At 36.9% G+C, this 24,754-nt stretch overlaps 1 protein-coding gene across 7 annotated transcripts in view; it reads left to right on the top strand.

The window, feature by feature from the left end:
• Positions 1-24,754, top strand: part of LOC120414616 (PDZ and LIM domain protein Zasp) — a 110,221-nt gene that overhangs the window by 35,652 nt on the left and 49,815 nt on the right. For all 7 annotated transcript variants that reach the window (XM_039575840.2, XM_039575842.2, XM_039575839.2 and 4 more), the window contains exon 4: positions 11,767-11,873. In XM_039575840.2, coding sequence (XP_039431774.1) covers positions 11,769-11,873 — 105 coding nt within the window. In that variant the 5' untranslated portion in view covers positions 11,767-11,768. The remainder of the gene's footprint in view (positions 1-11,766; positions 11,874-24,754) is intronic.

Raw genomic sequence — 24,754 nt, 5'->3', positions numbered from 1 at the left:
CATAGAAGCAAGCATCTGAAGGAAACTCGATCTATATTAAGACTTCCAATCCCCTCAGGCAAATCAGGGATCAGCGCGTATTTAATAATATGAGAAGAAGATATAACATGTTTCAACACTACGGATCAATTCACTGCTAGAGTGTAAACCTTCTGATGGTGACTGCTTAGCGTCCCAGACCACCACCAATCCAAAGGTGTGAGTTCGAATCCCACCTGATTCATTTTAGTTTTTATTCATATTCAAATTCCTGATTCCAAATTTCAAAGGTACCGACCGGGATTTGATCCCTGAAACTTCTGCTTGGGAGACAGAAGCCGTAACCATTAAGCCACGGAGCCGGTTGAATGGGACGTGGTTCTCTGTATGGCTTTTTGCGAGATGAGAGCAGAGGACAACAATCATCTCAACGTTTCTACTTTACCCGGGCTAATGACCGGCAGTTCCAGTTCACGATGATTTCCCTTCATATGTTAAAAACCACTTATGATTTTGGCACATATTCCGTTTGTCAGCGTTTCCTGTCATTACTGGCGGGAAAAATCTACGTGGAATCAGCTGTGCAGACCTCAAGTGTGACAGGAATGCAGGTTGAGCGACTCCCACGGGCAAAAACCGAAAAATCCCTTGATTGCCCTTAAAAAATGTAAATTGTAATTTGTAAATTTGTTGAAAATTTTTAAAACCAGGGGAAACATAGCATAAACCACTTTATATTTGTAGGATAAATGTAAACTTTTGAAAACATTCGAAAAAAGTGGTTTATCTAAGCCCAAGCGTGTGGTTCTCCAGATTTTCGCAAATTATTTCGCGATTTATATTTTTTTTAATTATACTTTGTTTATACATTATATCCTTTGTCTAAGAAGCAATTTCGTATCATAAGTTTTTTTCCCACAAGTTTCCATACAATTTTAACTTAAAAAGACATTTGTTTTGCCAAAGTATATGATGGTGCAAAATCTGGTTCAATTAAAAAAAAATTCTACTGAAACATGAAATAATTAAAATTATCTATTTGAAGTAATTTTCAATAGCTATGCTTGATTTAAAAAAAAAATTTAAAAGATCAGAATATTTTACAATATTTCATTGTTTAACATTCAAAATCAAACCAATAGTTTTCGAGATATCGTCAGCTAAAAGTTTTAGAGTAATAAGGCGGCAAATAAAAAAAAATCGAATTATTTGTGTAGCTGCCTCAGACACTAATTGCCGATTTTCAAAGTCACTGGAGAAAATTGTAGGAATTTTTCTCAGATTTTCAACAGTAATTTTTTTTTCAAGAAGTATTTTGAAACGCAAAAAAAACGAAAAGAAATCGAAAATGTATACTCAAATTAGCTATAACTTAAGAACGGTACATTTTTTCAGATGGCAAATTATTTTTTTAAGATGTCTTTTTATTCGAAACTAAAAAAACACAGTTTTATTATCAAAAATTTCATAATTCAAAAACAAGATTTTGCACCATTATGTATTATTTCTGGAAAGATTTTTTTACTAAGGTACCTAAACACATAAAAAAATCAAAAATTTAAAAATACGTTTTTTGGGAATCAATTTTTAAGCAATAAATAGTTAAATAAAATAACTTTGATTTTTTTTTTCGAGTTTCGAAACTTTTTCGTTCAAAGCGATCATAAAACTGCTTCTAAAGATACAGAATTTCATACATTTATTACACATCCATTTTGTGTGAGTAGCCCCCAAAATTGAATGGAAAAAATATATGATGCAAAAGACTTATTTTGACTAACTGAATACTAGAACGAAGTTTCATCCAAATTCAAAAATACGAAGAAGAGTCGATTTGCGAAAACGGAGAAAACCAATCAAATAAATATCTCAACGGGAAAATGTTCCTCAAAGTACGAGGGTTGAAGATAGACGTATGAATTTTTAGCGATTTTTCCGAGGAAATTTTCAAGATGGTATAATATATTTAGGAAGCTAGAAGTGATTTCCTGCAATTATGTTAAACCTATACCATCTATATATATAAAAAATTTCGACGGTTTTGTTCGAACGCGAATCAGTTCAATACGGAGCGTCGGATCAAGGCGCTCTTTGTTGCGTTGGGTTCGTATAAGCCCAAGGAAGGTTCTTACGCTAACTAATTGACACTTTGGCCACTCTGGAACCGATTCCGGAAAAGCTGCAGATTGTATGGGAAAAGTTACGTAAAATCAAATTTTGATCACAGGAGGCTAAATAAGCAAACAAGCATGAAACGTCAGGAAACCAAAAAAGGGCAGGACGAAGTTTGCCGGGAAGAGCTTGTTATATATATATTACAAGCCTTACACGAAAAACTTCGTCTTTTCCTTTTTTCGTTTGTTGACGTTTTTAGCTTTTTCCTTGTTCAGCCTCCTATGATCAAAATTAGATTTTACGCAACTTTTTCCATACAATCTGCAGATTTTCCGGAATCGGTTCCAGAGTGGCCAAAGTGGAAATTTCTTGGCGTAAGAACCTTCCTTGGGCTTATACGAACCCAACGCAACAAAGAGCGCCTTGATCCGACGCTCCGTATTGAACTGATTCGCGTTCGAACAAAACCGTCGAAATTTTTTATATATATGGATATCATTTTTGCCCGTGTGTAAACATGTCAGCGATCTGCAGTTCTCACCAACACATATAATGCTGGCGCAACACTTCAAAGAGAAGAATATGTTGGTGCTCCTTCCTTCTCAATTCATCAAGCGTCCATGGCGCGGTGGTAGCGTGTCGGATCAATAACCAAGAAGTTGATGTTTCAATCCTCGTTCAGTTAAGGTTTTTTTTCGCAATACCAGCAAACAGCAGTCGGCAATGTCGATAAATGTCAATGTCGGACAGATTTCATGCAGAATCTGATATACTTTCATGCAGCCATGCATCATAATCATGCGACCGCCGGTTGGGTGTAAAATTGTTAAATTAAGTTCGAGCAGTTTGACGGCTACGAATAAAGGGACATTAGATTTCTAGATTCTAGATTTTCTAGATAACATGTTATAGATTGATCCTCGCAATAGTTTTGACCATTAGTTATGACTCGGATTTAAAATTTCAAAATTCAAAAATTTCAAGAAATAAGGAAATTATTTTCCATTTCCTGGGGTTTCCCCAACCCCGGGCAATTGAACACTACAGAAATGATTAAATTGAACAAATAGTTTTCACTTTTTATTGATTATTTAAAAACTAACACCAGCAAAAACTCAGTTCCACAATTACCTAATCTCCATCAATCGATCGTTGACTCAATCAAGCTCCAACTTCATGTACACCAGCCCTACCAAGCTCTTGCACTGATGGGATTAGACGCTATCCCCCCTTCGGTAAAGGTGACCGCGTTCTTGCACCACCCGAACAAGTCGCGCTCGATCGCTTCGATTGACCCGGCTCTCTGGAGACTTGACTTGCCAAATGTCTCCTGGACTGGATCGAAGGGCTGAGTTGGCGGCCGGTTTTCTTGACGGGCTGGTAACCTTTTCCAGATCGATGTTGCAACCTAAAACTGGAGATTTAGCCTTGAGCCACGGCAGTTAGTCATCAACAGGGGGGACGGTGGATCTCTGGTGGACTAGATTTGATGTAAACTCTTTTTGTCGTGATTTGCGACTAGCTTCTGGCGTTCTTAAGTAATTTAACTAAATAAATAACTGCAAGAACCTGTTAGATCTTCAACTTGTACACGAAGACTTGGAAACGGTGAGGTGCAAGATTGAATGGACCGATTAAAATGTTCTATTTTCAGCCTCGACTGAAACCTACAGATAGTGAATGTTAGTACCACCCCCTTCTCCACCTGTTTTAGACCACCCCTGGGATGAGAAACAATTGTTTTGCCCTTTTTCCGTAAAATTGCCAACAGTCAGCAAAAAAAAAAAGCCGTTGAACAAAAAAGCTGTGATGTCCGTTGTTGATTTCTTTCACTCTCTCTCTCTCTCTGTTCCACACCTGAAGATCTCACCCAAGATCTTCAGGGAGGGGAGCTGGTTGTCCAGCGATAAAATCAACCCTGAAAAACCAAGCCCAAGTCTCGGAACACGGTTCACGGTTTAGCGCAAATTAAATTGGTGTTGTTCCCGGCGGCGTCAAGACACTGGCAGATGAAATTAGCGTCACTTTGGACCGTGGTGGAAAATCTTCCCGCGCGCGGACAATTTTCATGGGAAGAGATTAGGAGGTTGAAGGGAGAGGCAAATGGATCGCCGAGGAATGCCAACGATTTAGATTGTCCGCGCGCCGAGGAACTCCGGAACACCCGGTGCGGCTCTCTTTTGTGTGGTGCAACAGGTTCAGTGAACTGGGCAGAATCTAGCAGGGCATTGTTTGATGAAGTTATGATTGGAGGAATGGAGGTATTTATTTGTAAGAAGAGATAAAAGTGATAGGTAGCGATATCAGTTTGATTACGTTACGACCTGAGATCTCCAGAGATTTTCTGGAGTTGCCACCTAAGTTACCTAAGCGTCTACCTCCGTAACAAGTAAGAGGTCGAAGGTTTCTGACTTCTGATCATGCTTTTGAGGACCAACTTTTTGCTATGTTGGGAAACTATTAAGCTTGACTTTCCGTCTTCAATCCAGCTTTTCCACCACATAAAATTCACTTTCGCTGTGACAACTTTGCACGCTGCCAGTCTTCCGCGTTTCACTAGTCAATAACTTTTGAATGGAGTAATTAAAAAGTGCGTCAGTTCGTACCAGCTCAGTGTGGCATCAACAAGTTGGTTTCCACTTTCCACACTTGGGTATGCTACGTGAGTGCGTACGAAAATTCCCCCCAAGTGGGCAAACGTTTATTTCCTCTCAAGATTTCCTGCCTTTTGCACCTGTCTTGCAACAAACAAGTTTCAGCAAGAAGCGCATCTCGCATGGTTTAGAGTTGAACACTTTCCAGTAGTCAATCTGTCACCAAGATGTCGCATTTGAACTCGTTGAACTGCCTTTCTACCAAAAAAACAGCTGTTTAGATAAGTCTCAAAACATTTATCATGCTTAATTGGATGAATTTGTCTTCACTTCTAAAGCGAATTAATCACTTTTCCAAGTTCCGATTTCAACCTATCAATCAATTTCCAAGGTATCTCAGGCCAACAAAGAAAGCATCAGGGAAATCTCCTCCTCGGAATGCTATTCAAACTATTTACCTTCCGCCCAATAGGGCACAACGCCCTTCTGAATCCGTCCAGCTGTGCCAATCAAGGGCCGCCGCGGACGAGCAAAATTACGCTGGCCCAGCGTGGGGTCCTCCCAGGAAGTGTGACTCTTCTCGCTATAAGTGTGTTACATGGACGACGCAACTAACTATTAATTCAATTTAATCGCACACGTCGGCGATCTAAACACGTCGTATTTTGCATGCTCACCGGACTAATGAGCAGCAGCCGCAGCTGAAGATCGTCGTGATCGTCAGCAAACACTTTCAACCTCCATGAAGCGCGCGTGAGATGACGGCGACAACAGCAACAGTTGGTTGATGATTTTCGAATGAGTTATTGCAGAAAGTGACGGTGACGAAACGAGTGGTGACTATTTTTTTGCTGATGAGTAACTTTTTGAGAAAGGTTGAAAGGTTAAAATGGTGGAGTTGCATAAAAGCGTTTAATCATTTCTCTAGGATGATTCAAAAGTTCGTCATTGGGGATTTAATCGATGGTTAATCACTTCAATATTAAAGTTTAAAATAATCGTTTAAAAATAAAGGAAACATGGAATTTTACTAGAAGTAGGTTCATGTAATTTTCTTACCTTGAAAAAAATATCAAATCTCAATACCACACCTAATGTTTTGCTTTGAAACAAGATAAATGCAAATTCAAATACTAAAAATGAAACAAAACATAAAACAAGAGAAGTTAAGTTTTTCGTAAAACAAAAGTTGCAAGGGGGGTATAAAATTTTCGAAAAAAAAACTTGAGGGTTAAGATTTTATAATTGCAATATGATTTAAATGCGATTATTTTCCAAAATCACCAAGAATAAATAGAAGAGAAATGTTTTCCTAAATTTGCACAAAAAAAAATTAAAACAGACTTAATTTCCAGTCTTATTTTAAAAAATTAAAGTAGCAGAAAATGCTTTTTCCTTTTCTGCCCTGATTGGTTTAATATGACCAGACATTTTTTTTCTAAAACTAGCCTTTAATTATCGTACTAACTTAGATTTTTTTGCCGAATTCGGTAAATTTACCAAATTTTCCTCTGCTGAACAGTTCGGTAAACTGTAAATTACCGAATTCGGTAGAAACTGAATTTTTTTATTGTTCATCGTACAACCAAAATTCGGTAAAATTTCGTTCATTTTGACAGTTGATTTACCGATCTAAACTTTACCAGTTTTTCAATTACAGAATTCGGTAAAAAAATCTTAGTGTTGAAGTTCCCAAAAATGCTTTTCCCATCATCTTTCTACACACTTAGACTTTTTTTCAGTGAATTTGGCAAATTTTACTGATTTCTCAACTGCTGAACAGTTCGGTAAACTGAAAACCAGGGCTGCGGAGTCGGGTCATATTTCAAGCGACTCCGACTCCGACTCCGACTTCGGCTTTCTGGGTTTAGCCGACTCCGACTCCGACTCCGGCTCCGGCTTTCAGATCCAACCGACTCCGACTCCGACTCCAACTCCGGCCCACCAACTCTAGCCGGCTCCGACTCCGACTCCGACTCCAGCTTTCAAAAAATGGTTGGCTCCGACTCCGACTCCGACTCCACATATTTTTAAATATTTCAAAAGATAGTTTACTATTATTTTGAAAACATTGATAAATAGGATTATTTAAAAACTCTTTAAGTGGAAAAAACCGGAAAAAAGTTTCTAGTTTTACAAGTTTTAGACGTTATTGAAACAGAAATAAAAAAACGCCAGTTTTGAAGGCATTTTCAGAAGAACAGTTTGGTAAGTAAATTTGGATTTATTTACTTAACCTCAAATTTTTATTCAATTAATTAAAAGCTAAAATATTAAATTGTTATTTTTTTATGATCATTAAAAGAAAGCTGGCCTTAATGATTGATTTAACATATAAATTCAATTTGCTCACTTTTAAGTTGACATTTATAAGAAGCACAGTGACTATCATAGTCACCTTGTATTTTTAAATAAAATTTTAAACGAAACAATTTTTAAAGCTCCATTGACATTTTTAAGACGAACATGGACATCACGCCAAGGCTGAAGAAGTTTATTATTACAAATCAATGTATCTAAAAAAATCTTCGTGGTAAGAACGCTTAAGGGGTCCTTTTCAAATATCCGTGACCTAGAAAATATTTTACCTCGGAATTTTGGATTTATTTGAATTTTTTTTATATGAATTTAAATGGAGGCACGCGATACTTCTTGCATCTTCACCTAAAATGAAGCTTTATGAATAGTCGTGCGCCTCCATGAAAATATATGAAAAACTTAGAATTGGACAAAAAAAAAACAAAAATCCACAGGATAAATATTTTCTAGGTCACGGATATTTTTTAACTTGAAATCCTGTCCTATCCTAAAATCTTGAGATTTGTTCAACGATAATTTGCAACAATATCAAAATAGTTTGTTCCATAAATAGTGATTATTATTTATATTTTTTGATGTACCTCGTAACTTTTTTCCTGAACATTGATTTACTTAAAACCACCAAGACATTCGCTATCGGGGTATAAGATGACTGTGTGTGTACTTTTTTCAGAAAGAACTAGATTAAATTTGGTCAAATTTGAGTTTAAAGGGTACATAAATATCGGCAAAAGGATGCAGTCAAAAATCAATTAAATATTTCTAACTACAAAACCAATATCGTTTTTATTAATTTTTTTAATATGATGATACTACATACTTGGGTAAGAGCTGATTAACAGGTTATCATTTAGTGATCTCTAAAAAAATATAAATGGCAACGCAGCGCATGCAACTTGAAAAACAATTAAAAATATGAAAAGTTTTGTAAATTAATCTGTTTTATAGCAAATACTAAAAAATAAACATAATTTTTGTTGAATTTAAGATAACTCCGACTCCGACTCCAACTCCGGGTAATCAGAAATTTTCGGCTCCGACTCCAGCTAATAAAATTTAGCCGACTCCGGCTCTGACTCCGACTCCAGCTGTTCGAGTTTTTACGACTCCGACTCCAACTCCGACTCCAGGCTTCCCAAAAAGACCCGACTCCACCGACTCCGGCTCCGACTCCGACTCCGACTCCACAGCCCTGCTGAAAACTATCAAATTTGGTAAAATCTTACCGAAATTCGGTACTGAAGATCATTATTGTTCATCTTACTACCGATTTGTCGGTAAAATTTTGTTCATTTTGACAGATAGTTTACCGATCTAAACTTTACCGATTTTCAACTACCGAAATCAGAAAAAATCTAAGGATGTAAATACGACCTAAAATTATTTGTTGCTTAATTTAGCCTACTAGTTCTAAATTTGTAAAAAGATATAAAAAGCCTTTTTTGAAGAGTAATATATAAATAAACTTTATGAAATGTTTTCTTGGAAGTTTACAATCAATTTTGAAATCGTCGCCATCCTGCTAACTTGTCGTACGTGCATTTTGGGCCAAATTGAGTTAAGAACGCCATTTTGTGCAGCTCACAATGCCTCACCTTTTGACTTTCACAGATCCCCAAAATTCGATTTCAATCCTGAGATATTCAACAAAAACCGAAATAACTCCGTGCATTTTTGTCACTTTACATATGAAAGTAGTTTCAATCTTGTCGTGCTATCTTGTCACTCCATGAAAATTGATGTAAGTGCGACAAAAGGCCAGAGGGATTCCAGGCCAGGAAAGTCAGGATGCGTTTGTCGCACGTACAAGCTAGACTACCGTAAACATTTGTAATTTTAACTCGGGACTCCAGCAACCAACTTCAACCAAACTTTGGGACAATGCACAGAATGGTCAGCCAAACAAAACGTGTTTGTTATTGTTTACATTGCGTGCTTTCGTTTTTGTTTATTCAAGGTCAAACATTAAAACGCGTTTTTCTCGGAACGTCAAAATGGCGGGTGCGACATGATAGCACGACGACGTCGAAATATTAATAGCAAAAAATTACACGCTTAAATTTTTTTCCGAACTCGGTAGTTGAAAAATCGGTAAAGTTTAGATCGGTAAACCATCTGCCAAAATTAACAAAATTTTAACGAATGTCGGTTGTACGATGAACGACAATGAATTTCATTACCGAATTTCGGTAATTTTTTGACGAATTTGGCAATTTTTAATTTACCGAACTATTCAGCAGTTGAAAATTCGGTAAAAAAATCGAAGTGTGTAAGTTTGTAGAATTTTTTACAATAACTTCATATAAAAAATGCACTAGCTTTGTTTTGGCTAAAAATTAAAAAATCTTGTTTTCTTTGGTTTTTTTTGAAAATGTTTAATTTGCTTTTTAAGAATACGAAATATCACAAAACTGGTCAGGCCATTTATGTCTATTGGTAAATCGTTGTGAACTATCCTCATAGGATAATATTTTTTAACTTATTTTTATATCAAACAAAGACCTTAGTCTATTTACGTATTTTGAATTTTGGGACCAATACATATTTCCATAAATCATTGCTATTTTGCAATTTTTCATGGTAGTATAATTGTCATGATGTTTAAAGCATTTTGAGATACTTGTCACCTAACATTTTTAAGATAAGGCTTACAATTAGTTTTTAGTTTTCTTTGCCTCTCTTAAAAAATGTAGAAACTGTCATGTTTAAAAGAATGCGGAACAACTTGAATTTTTAGATGAAGAATATTTTTATAAATGTTTTTCAAGAACTGCTCATGTTTGAAAGAATGCAAAAAAAAATTATTAAACTTCTCATTTTTTCGAAGAAGCTGCTCATGCTTTTTCTTGAATGAAAAAACACTCAAAAATTGATAAAACTTTATCATTAAATAATTCAATGAATGCTAATGTTTAAGTTCATGGGATTAGACATTATTATTGAAATGCTACAAGTTGCAAAAAGAAGTTAAAAACGTTAAAATGTTTAGTTAAATCACCGTTCAAATCAAAATGACATCGAAAAGTTTTACTATTCAATACAAGAACTTAATAGTCCAACTTTATAGCATCCCTTTGAGTGCTGAAAAGTAGAACTTTTCAGTCGTTGTATTGAAAAATAATACTTTTCAATTCTATTATTTTTTAATGAAGAAAGCTTACTAATTAGGGCGGTAGATCTACAGGTATTACTTAAAGAAGTTCTTGTATGACCCAAAACTTCCCAAGATGTTATAATAACCACACAATATAACCTTCCATACTCACTGAAGCTGTCTTGACTTGATTCGATGACAAAGTCTTAATACCTAGACTTGTTTCTTAGGTGAGCCTTCAATTCAAAATTTCCGGTAGACATTATATATGATTTTTTATCAATCTTTATTTAAGTCTTTCATTTAAATCATGGTTATTCTAATTTTAAATCAATTAAAAATCTTAGTAACTATGTGAATGATGCTATCTAACCCATGATATTCAAAGCAATTTATTCACAGAATCAATGACTCCGTCCTGCAAAATACCAAACCGCATTCATCAATGGGCTGCCCACTGTGTGACATTTATATTTATTAATAGCAAAGTGCAGTTGAGGAAATTGATAAAACTGCCAACCAGCGCGATCGGTCACGTTCTTCCTTGCGCGGAGATTCAACCACCCCACAAGAGCCTTCAAAGAAAGCCCCTTCTGCCTCACAGCCTGAATGATCATCGCTCAATCGCTCGCGGTCACTTCAAAGCGCCCCAACCGAACCACGTGACCGCCCTCCGGGATGGTTAACCCCTAATCAGATTTATTATAAAGTGGCGGTAAACATGATTGAGTAAAATTGAAAAGTAAATAAATATAACGATGAATAATCGGCGGCCGATGTCTGGTTGTAAATAATAATAAAACACCTCTCATTACTGGGCCGGTCTCTTCGGTGACGACCGCAAACAACAGCATCAGCAACGTCCCCAGAGATATCGTCTAGGCTGAGAAACTGCATTCGTTTGAGGAACTTGTAACGAGACAAACGGTTAGCGTTCAAGGGCCTCCCTGCCGCGGACTGCGAAAAGATGAATTTGCATATTCGTGGGTAAATGTGAGCTTCTCAGACCAGACTGTGAGGCTGCGGCTGCTGTGGCGGGTGGAGTTCAGAGCAGAGGAATTGACGTTCTCTGGAAAATTGATTTTTTGAACACATTTAGGGGTACACATCAACCGGGGAAGTTGAGTCTTCTTTTTCCTAAATAATGGCATTTACGGACCCAATACTGAATCAAATTGACAAATTCCGATTTCCTCGAGAACCGGGTGCAGTACGAGAAAGCACCACAGCTCAATAATTGCGGAAAGTTTACTTTTCAACACCACAGTCGATCTCGCGGGCAAGCGACGACGAGCGCGCACGTTCAAGGTTAAGTCTCACTCCGCAACCGCCGCCGCCGTTGAGAAGAGTTTCAGGAAGCGCAGCAATGATTCTCGGTCATCGCGCGGGTTGTACTTGTACTCGCGCGCAATAGAGTTGGCTCACCACATCTGGGGAAGATTCTCGGTATTTGATGGATGACTGATGTAGAAGTTCTAACCAATTCGTTAGAATTCATACATTTTGAAAGATGATTCAGGCAAACAATCGGATGTTCATTGAAGAGTTGAAATTTATGAAAACCTAAAACCCTATTAAAACAAAAATAGCCAGACATCTCAACAGTATCTTGGTTTCATTTTTCATTAATTTGCTCGTTTTCTCTTCTCCGCTCGTTTTTTTCAGATATGGCAAATTTGATCACAGTTCAACTGCGACGAGGCGAAGGCCAGCCGTGGGGATTCCGTCTCCAGGGTGGCAAGGACTTCTCCGCGCCGCTGGTGCTGCAACGGGTAAGTTTAGCTATAAAGAGGTGTTGAATGTTTAAAAAATAAACGATGCTCTGTTTAATTTACTTCGCAAATTGATTAAAACACATTTTTCTTTGTTTGTGTCTGGATATTTCTGGTAAACTGGATTACTAAATTTTTATTAGACATTTTGAGGTAGATCTAAAAAAAATAGTTTTCCAATTTTTTAATATTTTATCAAGAAAAAGCACTCTTGCTAAAATCTTATATTTCAGATTTAGTTGATCAACTGCTGGTTGCTGAGAAACAACCACTTAATGCTTTAATCTTGTAAAAAATAGTTTTTCTTATTACCACTTAATGATCCTTAATTTTTCAACAGACGATTCTATTGAAACTTTGAGATGGTGTATCCTATGGAACCAGTTACATATACGACCAACAAACCCAAAAACAAAATTGTTGATTTTGTTTTTCTAAATGTTAAAATTTTCATCAAATTTTACCTCAAAAAATGCCTGTACCATGAAAATAGTTCATTTTATTAAATAATCTCTAAAACCATTTACACTGGTCCTCAGCCAACTTAACCTCGTGGACCATTTTGACATTTTTTGTGGTATCGAGAACTACTTCTTGTTGTTTATTTCTTCTCAACAGGCACTTATTTTGCCCCAATGATGAAACTAAATTTACACACGTAACAAAGATCTTAACAAGGACACAAACTTAAAACGCAACGTAGTACGAGACACATCTAAGCTAAACACACTGGAAACTTTTTTAAACGCTCTCTTTAGTCCGTTGATGGCACCATTCGCGCTGTAGTTGGTGCGACGATCACTTGTTAATCATAAATAAAAGTTAATGTAAAATTACAAAACTTTGAATGTTGAATTTTTAAAAACCAACTTTTGCATTTTTTTCATTTGATTTTCAGATGTTATTAAATATTTTCCAATTAGTCACAAAATTACAATACTAAATAATCTTTTGAAAACTCGTTCCACATTCCACATCAACCTGTGCTTTAAAAAAAATCCAGCACAGATATAATAATTTCAATCAATCAACTCGACATTTGTTCCCCTTTTTAGCTAAATGGAACTCACTAAACTCTCTTAATTCTAAGGTTTTTGGTAAGCAATCGTAATCTTTTCTAATTCTGCAAATATCTCTGGATTTGGCATCTATTCAGCTCAATTTTGTTTTAACTAATAAAAATTACGGTATTTAAAAAAAATCTGATTTAAATTATAGTAATATTTCTAGTAAATAAATTATTACTAAAAAGTAAAATTTTTTGTTTCGAAAAAATGAGTGTTTTGTTATTTACCAAGATTGATGTTTTTTTTTATCTATTTCATTATGCCGATGTAAATATTTTTTTTATAGTTTTTGTTTGCGACGCTGACCAATGTCAAGGAGAGGAGCAAATAAAAATGTTAATTACAAGCCATGGATTCAACTAGAGAATTATATTTATTTTATTAAAATGCATTTTACATCAGTCCATTTGTTTTGCTGTCATAAGTTTTCGAAATATTCAAGAAATTATGATTTTGTTCCGCGATAAAAAAAAACTTTTTGATGTATTGTACATAAAAATTTCAAAAAAAAATCTAAATATTTTAAAATCTGTCCATGCTATATATGATAATCAATGCAGGGCAATGCTTTTCAAATTGTTTTCCTATTTCCATAAAAAATGAAGTTCTTTTTTTTACATTTTTTGTTTTGTCCTTTAACTTTTCTGGCCATTTTTGAAAGGGATGAGTTAATAATGAAAAATACATGCAACGGCCGTACTTAATGTCTGAAAGAAAACAAAGTCATTATTCTAGTAAATGAATATTCCAGCTTCATTTTTAAAAAGTAAGTATTGACATTAGATGAAAAATAAGCTATGATAACTCTTACAATTTTTTAACAATTAATAATGGCTTCTGAAAAAGTATTTATTCAAAAATTGTAGATGCCTCGAATATTTCCGCAATAAAAAATAAACTGTAATTCATAATTTTAGTCTGAGAACTTCAATATTTTAATTTAGTAAGATTCCAAATGACTTTTTTTTGTACCAAGTTTAATCTTTTGAATTTTTATCATAAATCAATATAGAATAATAAATAATAAAAATTTAAATGAAACATAACTGAAGCACCGAAAACATGTTATATTTAATTTATTTTTTATTTAAATGATAAAATTGGAATTGAAAATTTTTGTTAACAATTTATATTACATTATGTCTAAACTCTATATTTTTATGAAATTTTATGATCGGTGGTTAAAAAACAAAAAGTATAAGGGATTTTTCAGCAACATTTGGGATTTTTCAGCAATAATTTAAATCCATCATTTACGGTCTGTTTGAAGAATTTGAGGTGATTTAGATCAAATTGTACAGTTATGTTTTGTTTAAGTTATGTATAAACGGATCTTGACAGTTTTATCCAATATTGCCGGCATTTTGAGATTCGTGGTTTCCAAATAAATAAAAGATATCTTTTTGGAACTTATTATTTTTCATTCGACGACGACTGCTTAGTTTCATAAATTCTTCAAGAAAAGTATTGAACATTTATTTGATATTTAAATATTGATATTTACATTAATATTATTATCTTACAAAAAATTAAAGGTATCAAATTATAATTCTGATTTCACATTTTTAAATTAATTAACACAATTAATGCAAAATAAATAAAAAAACAAATCAACATCTTAAAATAATTCCAAAATTCTGGCAAATTAGTCATACCTAGATTTTGGTCTTAAAATCACGTAGTTAACGTTCATGTTTCGACAGTTATTATGGAAACTTTTCAGATCCACCTATTATAAAGTACTCCCAATCTCCCCTCGTAACTCCCCGATCGCCAAGGTTGCTCTGCCGGTTTATTTTTTCGCACATTCCTGGCAAGTGTTGCCATAAATTAGCCGAATGTTTATGTTCCGTTTCACCACACCTGGGCGGCGCTGCTCAGAACAATTGTAAGCACAAACAAGAACGGCCGGCGTCGATTCTACCCTAAATCTCGTTCCTCCCCCCTTCTTCTTGGCCCGAGTAACCACATAAACTTAGAAGAAGCCGCTCGGCAGTCTCACACTCTGGTGGTCTTCCCCCATTCAGTAAACCAAGAGAGACGCCAACTAAAGAATGTTGGCTGTTTTTTTGTACGCTAACTCCGGGAACGCGTCAGGTAGACCAACCTGCGAATTCGACTTTGAACAGACGAGGAACCCTGCGGTGATCTGGAAAAGAACGAAAGATAAAAAAAATACAAACCATTTTATGGTGTGTGGTTAGGGCATTTTATTGCACCACCTTCGGATCCGTGGACGTCGGTCTAGACGAGGACGGAAGTGGAAGGACGGAGGTTCAGAACGGGGGCGTACTCTTGGCAATATCGAACGAAGAACGACGACGACTTTGGAAAACAGAAATGATGAATGGATTGCTCTGGGATGTACCTGTTTGAGGAATTTCGTCCCTTTTTGCCCGGGTCCATCGGAACCGATGATCGGTGCGGTATCGGTAAAGGGATCAATGAACTGCGCGATGGGCGATGACTTGGGATTGCGATAAGATGCCACTTTATGGTTGGGAAGATGAGATAACTTGTGATACAAATTGAAAGTTTGAACAATTTTCTGTCTGACTAGGCTCCCGAAGATTCGTCGACTCCGACTTGCCCTCCAAAGGTCTACGTCTAACCACGCACTCCGTGTTTGTCAGTATCAACAAAGAAACAAAACAAACTTCCCGCAAAAAACATAACCTTAAACCGCTGACTCTGCACGAAAGTGAAATGGTTCGTCAATGTTTGCATATCTCTGTGGTCACTGTCCCTTTCAATGACTCCCCTTTAAACGCGCGAAAGCGAAACTTGGCTGAATCACGCACCTCGAACTCCCGCGAAGCCGGCCAGAATTAAGCCGTTGACGGCGGTCAAGCGTTGAAGGTGAGGCGCATGTTTTTTGTGACAATACGTCAATCTGCGTGGAATGTCACCGCCGTGAAAGCCCTTTTGTAGTTCAACGTTACGTGACCTTTCTTAGAACTTGGCGGTTGACGGAGACTCTCCGGTTAAGGACAGCTCACACTTGCGTTCGTGGAATGCACAAGAATGCAGCAGCATGATTCATTGATCAAATTCCTGTTTCCCTTTCTTTTATAGCCTCATTTTTATCAATTATTGTGCTTCTCGTTCTTGTTTTGGAAGGTTGATGGCGGGCCACAGGTGAACGGAGCGCAGCGTTGAGTTGCGTTGTGTCTGCAGACAGAGCAGTGATGGGAAATATCTTTGTTTGTAGTTATTGAAATACTATTCAACTTCAAAGACTGTACCCGACTAAGACAGTAGAGACAATTTTACTTTCAGGATCGTTGCATTCGCGGGTTTCAGACTGGATTTTGTCATGTATACATGAAATTTTACTCTCAGGATCATTGTTAAAAAAGTTTACCTTCAAAAACTGAAGTTGGAGTCGATTAACTATCAACTACTTTGTACGAGAGTACTTTGTACTTTGTTGAGTTGGGCAGTCTGATTTGAAGTGGCAGACTCGCTGATTCTTCCGAAGCTGAAGTCTGAGTTGTACGGCTTCTCAAGACTAGTATTAATCTGCAACTCCATAAACAAATCACCAACGTGCATTTCCCATCACTGTCTCAACCCCCTTCCGAGACCATTTTCAAAATCCTCCTGTGGAATGTTGCCGGTACAAATTGACGATCCGGAGCAAATTCTCTCCCCGTTGCGCGCTCTTCAGCTGCATCGAAGGATCGCGAGGTCTTTCCGCGCGCAAACTTCGTGGTCATTCACACGATCGCGCTGAAACAAGTCCTGTGCATTCAAAGGCCGCCGCAGATCAGAGTTCAAACCCAGACGGTTAATTGACTGCAAAGCCATCAAACACTCGCCTAATAGGCTTTGAGCGTCATAAACGTCGCTGACACAGACCTCGCGGTTACGATCCCGAGCCGGGTCTTTTTGTTTTGTTTTGCTCGTTTGGGGAGGGCAGTTTGCAAGGGGGAGTAGGAGCAGGGTTGGGGCACTTAACACCTGGGGGAGATGATGGCTGCACAAGGGAATTACATCATTCGAAGCGAAGATGTGAGTTGAAGGACTTGGACAGATTTTTTTTTTGGTAATGCTGTCAGATGACCTTAAAAAATTAAAGGAAAAAAAAGCAAAAGAGTGATCGAGAAACCCGCTTACCCCATCGATAGCTTACTCATCGTGAAAAAGTTAGTTTGAAGTTGGTTGGGAATTCCCATACTGATGTTGTTTGAATATTGATTCGCGTGACTCACTCTTACATGATCTATGATCTATTGAAGTTATTCTTTTAAAACCGTCAATAAAAATGAAATTAAAACGCTTAAGATTCTCAATATCCACAGCCCACAAAAAAAAAACAAAAACTGTCAGCAAAATAGAAAAAAAAAATCCTCTACCACTCCTAACTCCACGATCAACTACCGCCTTTCAAATCCAAATAAATGTCCAATCAACCGTCCGCATAGAATGTGTTCCGGCGGACCGTAAATGATTCTTCGATTACAGGCACATTTTTCACCGTCACTTTTTGCGCCAGACACTCCTCCTTCGTCTTCACCAACGCCAACTATCCGATATCTGATGACCTGCTGCTTAGAACGCACCGCAAGCTTGTCCCCTGAACTTGCGCCTCCCTCCCTCGATACAGGACAAACGACACCGCCGGCAGCAGCAAGCAAAGCCACACACGATAAGATAAAGTCACTTTCTTTTTCTGCGTGACAACAAGGATTGTAAGGAGATCGGCGCAGAGGAATCTGGTGAATGCGTACACTCAGTTGCATGATAATTCGAGCAGGGGAAAAAAAATAAAAAAATGGTATAACTTGAGCACATTACAGCCTGGGTGCTGAATAGTGGTTCGCAAAACGGCCTCAATTTTGAACTGTCAAAGTGGAACCAATTTACTGTTCGCCAAAAGTAGAGAGTATTGTGATCGATCATTAAAATTTTTTTATTTTTTTTTTTTTTTTTTTTTGAAAGAATGAAAAATGTGAGGACCTGAGGTTGAAGTTAAGAAACCTTATGAAAGTTGAAGGCGAGGTCGTATTTTTTATAATTATGAATGGAATTTGTTTATGGAGTCGACTCAGTTGTATCCATCCAGAAGCTGTCTTTATTGTTTAATTTGAAAACCTGGTTTAGTCAAAATCTCATCTGTTTGATGGATCAGCTTCGCTAGAAATAGCGATGTTTTTTCGCTGGATCAGGAAGAGCTGCAGGATTCCATAATCAGCCAGGGAATTTATCTGCGACATCGCAGAATTACACTCTTGCCGCAGTTATTCGTCACCCGTAAAAAAGAAAAATCTCTTCTAACCGATCGAAACGCGACAATTTTCCAGCAAAAATGTCAAAAACTAGACAAAATAAAACACATACTACTGATTATAAAACAGCTAATTTACCAGTAAGAAAAAAGTCATGCTTGTGCTTGAACATCCTCCTACTTTGTAGATGTAAACAAAATGGGATCATTCGAAAATCACGTTACGCATTCTCTCTATTCATCACCCAGATTACAGCGAACAAAAAGTGCCCAGTGAAAAATATTGAAAAAAAAAAAATGAAATCATACAAAAATCTTTTATGAAAGTATGAAAAAAAAAGATCTCGAAATGGAAGATATTTTTTCCATAGGTTGAAGGAATTTTATGAAAAAAAATTGAAATACCGTCATCTGGGGCGAATCGAGACTACAGTCTGAATAGGGACAGCAGTGTTTAGAGCATTTAATGGTTTTAAATTTGGAAATGGATGTACACATTTTGTTGGTCTGAGTCTGTTCTAACCGAAACCAACCACAAAAATCAAAATATTGTGCTCCTACATGGTTAAAACTGCTGTCCCAATTCGCCCCATGTGTCCCGATTCGTGGCGCAGGGGTAGCGGCTTCGGCTGCCGATCCCGATGATGCTATGAGACGCGGGTTCGATTCCCGCCTTATCCACTGAGCTTCTATCGGATGGTGAAGTAAAACGTCGGTCCCGGTTTCTCCTGTCTCGTCAGAGGCGCTGGAGCAGAAATCCCACGTTAGAGGAAGGCCATGCCCCGGGGGGCGTAGTGCCAATAGTTTCGTTTCGTCCCGATTCGCCCCAGTTGACGGTACCACAAAAATATCAAAATTGTATGTGTCGGGACATTTCAGGAAATTCTTTTAACAATTTGTGAAATTCCTTCAAGGGTCCAGGGTTGCCAGGTAAAAGTTGGAAAGAATCTGACAATGTTCCAATATAAAATCTGGAAAAAATTGCCACCAGAAATACATCAATGCCATGAATGTTGAAAGAGAGCATTTTTTTTCTAAACATGGAGTTTGTCATCTTTTAAGATAAGACACGAATAAAAGAAATTTTATGTTGGCCCGTTCGTTTTGGTTGATAAAAATAAATATTCAGAATGGGCTGAAAACTTAAAATCTGTCAATATCTGGAGAAAAGCTTGTTTTTGTTGTATTCTGTCGAGCAATTGACCCAGATTTATTTATGAAAACCTGGCAATACTGATTATATTACTTTGTCATTCAACTTTTATTTGTATGTTTTTATTTGATTGAAACTTTAACGATACATTCCTTTTGTCAAATGAAGCAGTTTTACATAATTAGTTTTTCCATGCAAAGCTCCGTTCAAAAAACAAAATTTCTTGATTTTATATCCCGAAATACGTGTTATTTAAGTTTTTTTTTCATATTTTTCAGGAGACAAAAAAAAATTTCTGCAGTAGAAGGGTTTAGGATGGCGAAAATTTAGCATCAAAGATTTTAGTTTTAGAAAAAAAAGTAGATAATAAAAAAAAATATTGTCAAGCAAAATTCAAAAATCATTTGACCAATGATTTGACCATCTTTTTTACATAAAGTCTACCATTTTCAAGTTATAGGGTGATATTTTCAAAAAAGCTAGTTTTTGTCAAAAATACTTCCTACAGAAAAAACAATCCCACAAAATATACTGGTTAAAAGCTGACACAATGTCCAACTATTTTCCTTTTTTCTTAATCATAATGCAGGTTTCTTAGAAACAGCCTCTTAAAGAGTTGTGTCTAAATTAGGTCATATTTTTCACTTGTAGAAATAAACTTTTTGTTCGAATTCGATATAAAAAAATAAGCAAAAGAATTTTTTTATGGAGAAAAAAAATCACAAATATTTTTTTTTATTATTTTCAATTATTTTTTTTTAATATTTTAGGGGACAACAACCCGCAACTTTTGAGACATGGAGCCGCCCAGCAATGATTTTTTGAAAGCAATTTTTTCTAGAAATTTAGAAATTTAGAATTTTTTTTTTTTAATTTTTGTCTGACATATTTGTTCACGTTAAATTATAATCAAAATTAAACAAAAAACTTTGGGAAATTTCGCCGTTTTTGAGCTATAGTAAATAAAAGTTTAATTTTTGACCATACAAGTTTTTCGATTTTTCCAAAGTATCGTTCATAAGAGTTCATTTCTTAAGATACTTTTTTTCGGAATGCAGAAAAAAACATGAAAAATTGAAAGTTGTGGGTTTTGTACATATCCAGAGTTTTTTTTGAAAAGGTCCTATAAGCTATTGTCTTTTATATGTTTATAGGACCTAATCAAAAAAATGTCGAGATATGCAAAAAAATATATAAATTTAATATACCGGGTTTAGGGAAATTAAAAATATATTGTTGAGAAATCGGCAAAAAACAAGTTCCTATCTTTTCTACAACTTTGCTGAAGATACCAAATCGGTCAGAAAATTTCTCCTAAAGGAAAAGATTTTCAAATATAAGCGTACCATTTTTGTATGGAAAGATCGAAATGACATAAAATGGCAAAACATTAAATACACGAAATTGTTCGAAACACGGAATATAAAATATCGTGGCTTTATTATTTGGATTTTGATTACTAAAAGCTAAACTCCCTAAAAACTCATTTTTATCTTAATATGTTTTGTATACGCTTTGGGGAACCAAAAAAAGGAATCTTCTGCGGTAGAGTGTTGGATACTGCAAATATAGTACATAAAAAAAACATAAGAATATTTTCAAACAGACAAAGAAACTTTAAAAACAGACAAAACTGCAACCACATTTCAATATTGGCTAATGTAGCTTGCTTGAAAAAGTTAAATGATTTTTTTAATCTGACGCACATTAAGAATAAATACAACTTTGAGATGTAAAATTACAATCGAAAATAATAGTTTTGAATAGGGATATCGTTTTCAAGTTATATGCATTTTTGGTAAATATTCAATGAGAATGTTAAAAAAACATGTTATTTTCAAAGACTTTTGCTATAGAAATGCACCCTTGCAAAACATATTTTTCATTATTAGAAAAGTATCAAACCTTGGTATGATACCTATGTTTTTCAAAGACTATCCTTTGAGGATTAACAAATGTCAAAGATTGGTAGTGATTCCAACGCATTTCCTTTATTATTTACCCCTGCCCGGGAATTGTCGGAATTATTTTTTCTTTATTTTGCTGTTAAAAGCATTTTATTTTAAATACAAATCTAGCATTTAAATCATTTACAAAAACAATTTTCCAATATTTTTTTATTCTTTTATGACCATTCCAAATATTGAAAAACTATTATTATTTATATCTGTATTATTGCCACAAAACTGTTAAGGTTAAACAAGTTAATTTCACAAAATTCGTTGTTTTTTCAAAGAAGAACTTCTGATTGAATATTTTTCACACAACCTTTAAATCTTTCATTTTCTTTTTAGTACCGTAAACTTGGGTGACTTTGATAGCCCGGGGTGACATTGATAGAAATTTGATTTGGCCACTGATTTTGATACATCCAATGTAACAGTCACATTTTTGCATATATGTTCGATAATAATCTATCCCTTAATGCTTACATACTCAAAATTCTCAAAAATGTTTGGATATAAATTTGACGGGTATTTGAAAAACCTATCAAAGTCACCCCAGTTTACGGTACATAAAAATAGCATTTAAATATTTTTATATCATCCTTTGTTAGTCAGTTTCAATTAAGTTTCTATCACACTAAGTGTACTCAAAGTAAACAACAGGTACGAGGAGGATACGATATCGCATTAAAAATGACATCACTCTGAAGACCCGCGCCGCATCGTCCTCTTCGGTAGAACTTGTCCTAGAACGCTATCCCGGAGATTATTTATGACCGGTCGGAATCTGTTTGAAATAGAGTTCTTTTTTTTTCTGCTGCGGTGCATTCTTGCGGTCAACAGGACTGCGATTCGTAAGGTGATCGGTGGTTGGTGGAAGCAGCCGATATCCACTAAGGGACCATCCATAAACCACGTGGACACTTTTTTGGGATTCTTTTACCCCCCCCCCCCCTCGTGGACAATTGTCCATACAAAAAAAAATCTTTTTTGTATGGATCGTGGACAATCGCTATACGACCCCCCCCCCCCCCCCTAAAGTGTCCACGTGGTTTATGAATGGTCCCTAAGTGGAAAACTATAAATCTGCCCCGCGCGTAATTATGATGCTTTTTGTAGGTGGACCAACTAATCGAGCGACTTTTAGAGCAACCGTCTAAGATGCACTTCCAGCAGAGATAACATCGCGAATAAATGCTTTTGTTGATGGAGGATTTTGGTATCTGCCTGGTGCAGCAGTTTATGGTTTCATTGTCTCAACACGGCGGACAGGCCGTGAGACGCCGCCCCAGGTTCCAGAGGAGCGCGGGCGCGGTTTGATCGGGCCGATAGTTTTGTTTTCAGTGTGTTATAATAATACCGCCGTCACGTGCCGACTGGTACTAGCGGATGATTAGAGAAACCGCTCGACGGCAGGTTCACGGCCAAACTGGTTTACCCGGGGATGACCGTCAGCGAGTGAGGGTGAATCTTTCCTGGAAAACAAATGATGGATTCCTTATTTAAATTTTGCCAGTCAAGGTGAGAATAAATACGGCATTTTTACGAACCACAACTTGCAACCACGCGCGTTTACGTGATGGAGCGAGTTTTGAGTATGTATCAAACTGGAAGACGTGCTGTCTGAAGTAGTGTTGATCAGTCCGGGAGTGACAATTACTGGTGCTGCACTGCTAGATAGTCATTTATGCAACACGGTTGATGTTTTAAATTCAAACTGTGATCGCTGCAAGTGCTCAGGAATTCAATGATAATTCAAACATACAAAGTTCAATGAACAATTTGAAATTGTTGCTTTTATAAACTCAGCATTTAAAGTTTGATCAAGCGCCAACTCCAAGCAAATAATCTGGGACAAGTTTCACTTTCAATCAACATCCAGTTGTGACCTGAGAAGAACAGTTTGAGGTTGATGTGCTCTTAAATTTCCACTCCACAGTCCGTTGACCGTAGCATGCAATTATAACCTTTTGGCACGCAAAATGCTTCACCGCCGCCCTGGTCCGCAATCTTTATTAATCAATAAATTAAATTAGCAACTCGACCTGATCAGGGCCTGACCGGCTGGTGAGCAAATTCTTGCTCACCTACACGCGGACCCCACCCTTCAATGTTTGCACAAAAGTGAAAGAGAGAGATCCAAACTGGGCCATTTGGGAGATAAAACGAGCTTCCAAAGGGAGGGGGGAGGCGACACTAGATCTTGCGGGGTAAAGAATATTAATTATTGCACGGTGATAAATACCGGTATCAACCGGGACTCGAACTCGACGACGGATTGTGGTCCAAGTGGAGACTAGACCGCTAATAGATCGGCGTTGACGTTGTGGAATTGGACACTATTAGGGTGCGAATTAAGCACCGAAAATAAACTTTTCTGTTGTGAAACTTCTTTAAAAAAAATGCCTACTTTTCATATCCAAAAAAGTACTTTTCAGCATCCATTTGAGTGCTAAAAAGTTCAACTTTTCAGCACCTGTATAAAAAAAAACAAGTTTGACCCTTTTCTTGATGGCAAACGAAAGTTTCACTGCAAAAAAAACACAATTCGAAAAAAGTTTCAGCCTTGTTTCACTTAAAAACTATATTTTTAAAAGTTTGTTGTTTTCTTCAAACTGTAAAATATTTAAATTTTCTCTCCGTGTACGCTTGCTGCACTCTGTCCGAGTTTTGTACCGTTTTGCCGCCAGCCACCGACCGGGCCTAATCGCCGTTCAGGGGGGCGCCTCACCAGTTCAAATGCGTGTGGTATACCGATTAACCGGTGAGTTGCTCAACATACTAACTTCTAGTCCACGAGCGGAGCTAGTTGGGCAGTTAGTCGCAATCGCGACGACGCCGTGATGAATAAATAATCCTCTCCCCGTATCAAATGGTGTTGACAAATATTTGAGGGAATTTAGCTGATTACTGAATTTATTGCAACACGACATGAAGACGGTGGCGGCGATGACCGTGGATGCTGGACACAGCCGCCCGTGTTGGAATTTGAAATTTATTAGGATCAGAATTGGCCGCGAAGGGTTTTCTTGCGAAAATGACACCGCGCGCGGCCAATTAGGTGACCCGTGAAGAAAAATTGCATCACCTCGATGGTTGGCGGTTGCCATGCTAATGCCGTCTCCAAGAAGTACTTCGAGTCTGTGACTCTGTGCTGCGTTGACATGAATTAGATCTGACGGGAGATTAGCACCACTTTTCGATCGCGACCAAGGGTTAGACGGACTGGATTTTATAAAGAGCGTGTGGCAGTAATTATGATTGATTAATTCCACGGGACGCTTGCACAGACACATGCGGTAAGTGGTGGACAAGACACCAGACACTACTAGATCAGTGCAGCCAGATGACGGAGGACATGTGCGCAACCAAGACGTGGGACGTCGGGAGAGCACCTGTTGGATTCGTGTCAGGTGTGGAGTCTCTTATGGACTTGCAGACTACAGTATCATGAGAGTTTTTCAATAAATAAGTTCTACGTAAAG

This window comes from Culex pipiens, chromosome 3 (assembly GCF_016801865.2).
Source record: "Culex pipiens pallens isolate TS chromosome 3, TS_CPP_V2, whole genome shotgun sequence".
Lineage (NCBI taxonomy): Eukaryota > Metazoa > Arthropoda > Insecta > Diptera > Culicidae > Culex > Culex pipiens.
Note: the sequence above shows the minus strand (reverse complement) of the source record. Positions and strands in the feature narration are given on the sequence as shown.